This window comes from Platichthys flesus, chromosome 23 (genome assembly GCF_949316205.1).
Source record: "Platichthys flesus chromosome 23, fPlaFle2.1, whole genome shotgun sequence".
NCBI lineage: Eukaryota > Metazoa > Chordata > Actinopteri > Pleuronectiformes > Pleuronectidae > Platichthys > Platichthys flesus.
The window spans coordinates 3,877,989-3,886,444 of NC_084967.1; the positions used below are offsets into that span (position 1 = coordinate 3,877,989).

The 8,456-nt window shown below is 45.2% G+C and overlaps 1 protein-coding gene across 1 annotated transcript; it reads right to left on the bottom strand.

Moving 5' to 3' along the window:
* Nucleotides 1-3,434: 3,434 nt before the first annotated feature.
* Nucleotides 3,435-7,963, bottom strand: phlda1 (pleckstrin homology-like domain, family A, member 1). The gene is made up of 2 exons (XM_062382334.1): nt 7,377-7,963; nt 3,435-5,795 (listed from the first exon to the last, which is right to left on the bottom strand). Exon 1 carries the CDS (start codon nt 7,875-7,877, stop codon nt 7,416-7,418), a length of 462 nt encoding a protein of 153 aa, XP_062238318.1. The 5' UTR covers nt 7,878-7,963; the 3' UTR covers nt 3,435-5,795; nt 7,377-7,415.
* Between the last annotated feature and the right edge of the window lie 493 nt (nt 7,964-8,456).

Consider the following 8,456-nt stretch of genomic DNA (forward strand, 5'->3'; position numbering starts at 1 on the left):
CGAGTGTATAAACAAAAAGCCACTTCACAGTTTTACTTCACGTGCAGTTTATGGATCAATAGGTAGTGGGCTGCTGCTGCTGCTGCTGCTGTGCTCATAATGCCATTCAGTCTAATCACATACAATGGATCCTGGGAAGGATATTGATTACTAGGAATATCATGGGATTGCAGTGCTATAAAATCAATGAGGTATCACAACTGTCATGCTCTGTTTGGCAGGAAGCATCCTGGTACACATACTAATGTTCTGTTTAGGGGCTGTTTTGTGTTTTTTTCTACTAACAGGGCTTAAGCCTGAAACATGCTTCTGCGTTTTCACTGGCCCGTAAGCGCAAGAGCCCTTCCGGGTCCCTTACGTGCTTATGTTTCCCTCCTTACGTGCTGACGGGTGTCGACCCCCTTTTCTAAAATTTACGGCAAAGCTCCGCAAGCTCACTCAGCCCGCAAGGCTGTGATTGGTCTGCTCTACATCCCTTCTGGAGCTGCATTTCCGGTTTCATGCCCCATAATACCGGCAGAAATCACGGAAGATTTAGAAGAACGAATATGGACCATATAGAAGAGCACTTGGCAGAAGAGATCCGATAGTATGATCACTTGTATAACCTGTCACTGACTGGCGGATTTGTCCGCCAGAAAAAGACTACGAGGAGCGGCAGTGGCTATGTAAATAAATAATCGACGAAGAAGAAAGAAGGCGTCTCTAAGGTCGTCTTCGACAAAAAGCATTACTCCGCCTAGTGTTCTGGCGCGGAATTGCTTTTTAAGACGCGCAACGGTTGGGGAAGCATGAATGAAAACGAGTCTTGCGCCACAGCGGCGTGAAAAGACGCAGACGCAGTCGCAGAAGCATGTTTCAGGCTTTAGGCTTCAGGACTCACTCAACATAAGTCTCTCTCAGTTCTGGAGGGAATGTCTGAAGAATTCATTTTCCCCACATGAAGTGTTGAACATCAAGAAAAAAAGGACACGTGGCTTTGTGTTACGCCACTGAAAAAAATACCACGGGGAAAGGAAGATAAGTCAGTTTGGGAGTTCATACAACCTGCTGCGTGTTTGTGTCTAGAGAAGAGAAGGACCCACAGGCTCGGAGGAGGAGACTTGTCTGTCACTATCATTGTCGGCTGCTGCTGCTGATGCTGCCGCTACCCAGACCGGCCGAGGCTACCAGGCGCTGTGAGCGTTCCATCCAGAGAGGCTGCGATCGAGCCAGAGGATTTAACTTCCATGGGTCCCAAGGTTCAGCTTGAAGCGGCCACAGTTTCAGACTTATTGCCACAGTTGATCTGTATTTGTGTATGTGTGTGTGTGGTTGAATATTACTCATAATGGGGGCTTGTCTTCCTTAAGAGGCCTAAAAATCGACTCCTCATGTTGTAAATCATTTAAGGTTAAGGTGAAGGTTAGTTTAACATCAGTAAAGATTTAGGTTAAGATTAGAGTAAGTCACCAGGAAATGTAAGGAAGTCAGTGTAATTTCCTCTGAAGTCACAACTATGTGTGTGCGTGTGTGTGTGTGCACATGTGTGTGTGTGTGTGTGTGTGTGTGTGTGTTCAGATGCTGCAGCTGACAAGCTCTTGCAATGAGGCATTTTAACTTAATATTTTTAGCATCCAAGAAAGAGACAGGAACCAATTATTTGTAAATCCTATTCCACAGCACAGTCCCACATGTCCAGCTGCTGGAAGTACTCTCTTTGTGAGTCACCGAATGTGAATTCATCACCAATAAATTCACCAGTACTTACTGTTTGAGAGGAATTTGATAAAAGCTACAGTGCCCAACTATTTCAGGAAACGTCTGGGCTATTTTAGAATTAAATTATGTATTTTAGAGAAGTGTAGTTAGGGGTGTCATTTTAGGAACCAGTGCCACAGACAGAGAAGTCAAAAAATATAAGGAGGAAGTTGTTGATTTCATGGGATTCATAAACAGCAAGGAAAAACCAAGCCTGTATTTAACAAAGCACTCGCTGCTGGACTGATTCAAGATCCAATGTTCTTTTCAAGACAAAACACTTTTCTCACATTTCTTTTTTTCATTCTTGAAACAAAAGCAGTGTGGAGTCCCGAGAGACCCCCTCTCCTCTGACATGGAAGCTCCCCCACGGGTCACTCACGGCCGCACGCCTCTCGTTCTCACACGTTTCGGTGTGCCCCCCCCTGATCAAAGGGAGACGGCGATGGCGAGGAATACGTTGGCGGTCAAGCCGCATGCCAATAAGGAGCTGCAGGGGCTTCTTATGCAACGCTGGCAGAGGGCAGCTGCTGCGGCTGCATCAAAGGGACATGCCGCCCCTGGTCCAGGGATGTCAACAACAGGAAAAGACTGGTAACTTAAGTGCGTCCTCGCTGATCTCTCTCCTCTCGGGTTTGTAGGTCAATTTGAACATAAAGCTGCCACGTTTAAGAGCAGGGGGAGTTTCTTTAACTAAATTATTAAAATGGAGTAATGGGCCTAATTGTTTGGTTCGGGTTATACAGAAAATAGAAACAAAGCTGTGCGGCAAAAAAAAAAATGTTGGATTAACTATATATGCAGTGTAATTTGAGTTTAAAGGCAGCTGTGTAGAATCCACACTGTTCCATTCAAACCCAAGTAAAAGTTTCTTCCTTGACCCTTAGGCATGAGATTTTGAACCATGCAATAAGACAAACCATTGTTAGGTTTAATACCCTCAGAGGTTGTGCTGTTACAGCCTCATCTGGTCCGATATTACCAACAGATTATGGTGGATAACTCTTGCAGACCTGACAATCAGATCATACATATTTCTGTACAGTCAGTTTGATTATAATAACACTCTTCTCTTCTCTGTCTGCCATTACCCTATACTTAGATACTTATACTAATTTGGAGTTCAAGGACTTTTGCTAAATGTCTGAAATGAAAAGTGCTTTCATTTAGAATCCTAATTACAATCGCGGGACTATTTTCAAAGTGTGTGAAGTACAGAGGAGAGAGGCAGGGATAACAGGTGACTCTGTGGCTCAGACTTTAATATTCACAGAGAGAGGAGGCCGCTTCCTCACACCGCAGCGGTGATCCTCTCCGGGAGCAGCGGACCTTTCATGTGTCAAAAAGGATGCCCTCATGCACCCCACGTTTAATTGAATTAGCTTGGCTTCAGACAGGAGGGGGGGCCGGGGACCGTGTGTGCTTCTGACATTACATAGTGACAGTTTATCTGAGCGGCAACAAACGGTGGTGAAACCCAATTCTCCACGCGGCCTCCACTTTTAGACTAGGAAACAGGAGGTGAAAGGTTTGGCGGCTTTAAAGCACGTACAGACGCCGACAGAGCGTCAGCTAGTTAAACAGGTCGGTTAACTGACCCCAGCGGGCCACAGGGCCCTGACACTCATCTGCCGCTGTGTGAGAAGATGGAAAGAAACCACACATGACCACATGCTGTGTTTGTTTTCTTTTTTTAATGGAATGTACTGTATCTTTTCAAGGTATGAAAATAGATCTCACGTTGAAATAAGAAATTTGGACAGTGGCTACAAAGGGCGCAGCTATAACGGTGTGTAATGATGGCAACAGGAAGGTATGTCGGAGAGATGCATCTCATCAGTGGCATTAGACACAGGGCACAGCCATTGCCCAGTGTGTGAGATGACAGCAGCACAGAGGCATGTGCTGGTTTGGCGGCGGTGATGCACTGGGTAGAGGAGAGAGCAGTGGGAAACACCTCCAGCAGACAGGAAGCAACATGAGCCACAGTGAAATAAAACGGTTCCTGACAGAGAGACATCCCACAATATGGTTACCTGTCACGTCCCACTTAATGTTGCCCTGTGTATCACCACACACGTACATACTCCGGTATTTTCTCATACTTAAAATCTATAGCTCGCAGATTAGGTGAGATGGTTGTATGACCGTTTCTCGGTTGCAGAGCTGCTACAGACAGGAATCATCTGACTGGTTGCAATAAAAGTCAGTGGACTGAGCCAAAGAATCTGTTTCAGTCAAAATGATCTAGTTGGGAAGCTTAATCGCCAGGTACCAATTCAACTCAAAATTCTAAATCCATTGTATTAAAGGTATTAGACAATCAACAATTAGTTACCTTACAAAAAATATGATTTTGCATTTAAAACTCTCCTGCCCAATGTTTATTGTATCTATTAGAAAATAGAATTCCTCAGAATGCTTTTAGCCGTCATTGACTTTTAATTATCCAAAACACAGGCAGCCCTGACATAGTGAAAAAACCTTAGTGCACTTGTAGACCTTTTAGCCCAACTGTCATTGTTGCCCCATAGGATTACATTGTAGCCTCATTGTAGCCACTGTCGTTGTGTCATGGCTGCCACCGGAGGCGATCTACTTGACCAATCCCAAAGGTTTTTTTGCAAATGTATTTACCCACTCACTTATATCAACAAATGCTACGTTCCATTAGACCTCGGAGCTCGGCCCTGGGAACAACGTTTATGGCCATTGTTAGCAAAACCAGTTTGTGATAACACATTACGCTGCATTTCACACATATTAGCACCGTGGTAACATGTCCACAGACAGTAATTGGACAGTACTATGTGTATGACACATGTATTGACTGAAGTGCTAATAAATAGTAACAACTGCAGCTGTCACGATTGTTGATACGCGGAGAGGCTATCTTGGTTTTTAAAGTTGGGGGTGGTGAGATTCATTCGACATTATGAGTTGAGCTTCCGATCAGGGGTCGGCAATTCCGAGATCCGATGTATAACGGAACACAGCATTAGGGCTCAGGTTTGAAAAATTCCAAAATTTTCATTTAAGGCCGACAAAAGAGTGTAGTATGTGCCTTCAGTGAGATAACTTTGTGATCAAACTAGCCAATAAGCTACGACTATTCTTCCTGTTTTGCCATAAATTGACAGTAATTCAAAAATGTCGATTTCCTCATTTGTCCACCTTGAAATGTTTTGTTTCCTTTTTTATTTAACACAGGTCTAATGTTACCTTCCAGCAGAACTTCTTATTTGATCCCATCCACTCGGCGTTAATGCAACCAGCAGCTCCTGAAAACTGTCAATACAAAGAAAGCTCCATTGGGCATGTTACTGACTCCTGCTAAACTCTTCTCTGATTTAAGACTCACAAGAAAACAAGACACAACTTTTGAAGAAATGAATGCAGCCAAACAAAATGTTGGAAAATAAGTGATGTGCACAATGTAGCAATTAATAAACCAAGCACTTAACACACATGATGTATCGATCGAGCAGGTATCTCATCATATACAGAATCCAGAGTATTTTACTTTTGTATATTCTAAGGTGTACAACTGGACAAGAGAGATTTAACTTAATGAAATGATTCTTTGGTTCAGTTTAAAAATGAAACCATGGACAATGACACATTTTTACCGATCATGAAGGGATCCGACTAACGTACAGCGACCCCCCGAACTCGGATGAAAGCTTCTTCCCAGTGGACTGTTGAGTGACTAGTCAGCCGTGAACCTCCGAGGGAGTATTTCCTGTTCCACTCCAGCAACAACCACACCGAACATTCATCAACAACGTAACATTTCATAGAAAAGATATATATATATATATATATACACAACTAATAAATAAAGGGATATACCCATTGCACGGTAGAATACAGTTGTTTTCTCACATGCTTTTTGTCCATCAGTCTTTTGTGAAAGAAGTCTCTGAGTGGAAGGGGGGGGGGGCTCTGCTCCTGGGCAACCACTACATGGAAGAGGGGTTCTCCTGGAGAGTGGAGCAAGGGGGGGAGATGCAGCCCGGGTCAATATTCCTCCTCCGGCTCAGCGTCCAATTAACCTGCGGATGCAATCAATTAGACAGACTGCAGACTGGTGGCACCTGACGCAGGAGCCAAAGGAAATCTTTAAAGTCTTGAGACATGGATTTAGCAAAAACAGTGGCGATGTAGAAATGCTACTGTGCCTCAATCTGAGGCTCAGTCACCAGTAGCCATAATCTAAACATCTTATTTTTTGAGAATCACAGGGAGGATGGAGACAATTGGGCGAGAAGCCAAGGACACCATGGACTGGTCGGAGGCCAAAAATACACGTCTTTAACAATGTTTGAATTATTCATTCAGCTATTTATTTTCTGTAATTGCCTCCAGTCCCCCCTGGCAACTCCCAAAGGATAAGTGGGATGAATAGTGGATGGATGAGGGATGTTTCTCAAACCCTATGACAAACCCCTTCTCTACAGGGATACAATCCAGCTGGGGAAAATATATTAATATTCATTGATTTTCTTAAATTCCAATTACCTGACCTCAGTGCTACAACGCAACTAATCCCGAGGGCAAATATCCCTTAACTTCGATGTATGTTTAATTCATTAGTTGGATGAATAAAGGCCTGTCCTCTTTTTCTTTACTTAAATAGGTTTTGATCAGGAAGTTTTTTTTGTACAGGTAAACTTAAAACACAGGATCTTACAGTGTATCCCTCCAATTCTAAGCCCTGGCTCGGACTGGATATGACACTTGTCTGCACCTATTGTTTATTACCATGACTCAAGAACGAGAGGATGGTGAATCAGTTTCAGGAATGCTTGTTCCATTCATCTTTCTCTGGGTTGAAAACCACCTTGTGACAACAATCCCCCATGTGCATCGGAGAGCCACGTGTGCGAGAGCGGCTCATTTCAACGCATACAACCGGAGCCAGGAGTGAGAAAGTGACCCTGAGCTGCTGGAGCGTGTGAGGCTGCAAACACTTGGCTCTGCTGTCACACTTCAGAACAGGTCGGAGCGCGTGCGTGCGTGTAATGCGAGTTAAGGTATTCTCCCTGACCGCCTTTGATTTTTTTTTACGCGCAATCTGTGCGTCTCTATGCGTTATCTGGAGTCATCAGCACACATTTTAAAATACTGCACTTTAACACTTTAGATGAAAAACATATCACATCATCGATTCACCCACGATGGCTCAGTGTAATTCGAACAACACATAATCTATGCGACATTGGTGGAAATAATCAGGCGACGTGCGTAATTAAATCCATGGATCACCGCGCGTAAAATCATCTTTTGGATAAATATGAAATTTGTGTATGAAATTTCAGACCTGCTCCACCACAGTTCTATGAGTGGGGGTTACTCTCCGTGTATGAGAGGACGTCTACATCGGCCACTTACAAACTTTTCTTTACGACAAAAAATAAAATCCACAGCTTGAGTATTTCCCCTTGTGGAAGAATGTTCGTTCAGGGTTGGATCTGTGCGAGAGGACTGTAAAAACCTATAATGGAACCAGATGGTTTTAATATCCAAGGAATAGAACCAAATGGAAAAAAACGCATCCTGGATTTGTAAAGGAGACCCCCAGCTGCTCCCCGGACCTGGGGGTCCCCTGCTCTCCTTCTCCTACAGCGTCTTACCAACAATGGCGCACCAGTGTCCCCGGGTCTCGCCGCAGGTCACGCCACGTTTAGCGTGCCCCGGACCGTCTTCTGTCCGGGCATCTGCACGACGAGCAGCTGCTGCTTCTGCCGGGTGGACTTGACGGCCAGGATCGCCTGGCGGTTCTTGTACTGAACCATCTGCAGGGTGATCTCCGCGTTCCAGCCCTCGTCCTGCGGGCACCTGAAGTCGATCTCCTTTCCCTCCATCATGACCACGGTGAAGTAGACGTACTTGCCCTTGCGCTCCACGCAGTCCACCGTCTTCATGGTGGCGAAGTGCAGCTCCTTGACTTTGCCCGTGTCCCCGCCGCCGTGGTGCGGCTGGTGGTGCTGCGGGTGGTCGTGCTGCTTGGGCGGCAGCAGCAGCACGCCGTCCTCGGTCAGGACGCAGTGCTTCTTCTTCCAGAGCTGCAGCAGCCCGTCGCTCCGCTTCTCCAGGAGACCCTCCTTGAACACCTTCCTGCCGTTCTCCAGCATCTTGTCCCGCTTCACTGCACCGATGGACGGACGCGTAGATGGAGGAGAGGTGGAGGCATGGGATGCTGCTGGGACTGCGGTGCAGAAGCGTGTGGTGGAGCGGGCTGGAGTGACTGAGCCTGGCTGCTGGTCACAGTGTGTGAGGGGGCGGGGGTGGTGCACCGCCCCCCTGAGTGACACCAGCTCCACACACGATAGAAACAGCTGAGCACAACCCGGATTGCACCAGGACTAGCAACTCCTCACTGGGAGCTGCACTCTTTGAAATCAGGTTCATGATAATTGGACATTATGAGAGAGATGGAGATACATCATGGAGGAAACTCAACTCACACTTTGACCACCATCGGCACTTTTTTCTCAGGTGGTACACACAAATATTCACGTGTACACAGACATTCAGAAGCATTCATTTCATCTATTTATATGCACAAACACGTATATATATGCAAACATAACCACTCCACATATGTATATATATATTTACACAGACATACATATGTACACATACATTATCTGTATGCTCATACATATTTATCTCAAACTATAAATTTTATCAATATATATGCACAAGCATAT

Excerpts from the sequence above, each read along its gene's own strand:
- phlda1 (XM_062382334.1), bottom strand. The coding sequence starts at position 7,877 with ATGCTGGAGAACGGCAGGAAGGTGTTCAAGGAGGGTCTCCTGGAGAAG.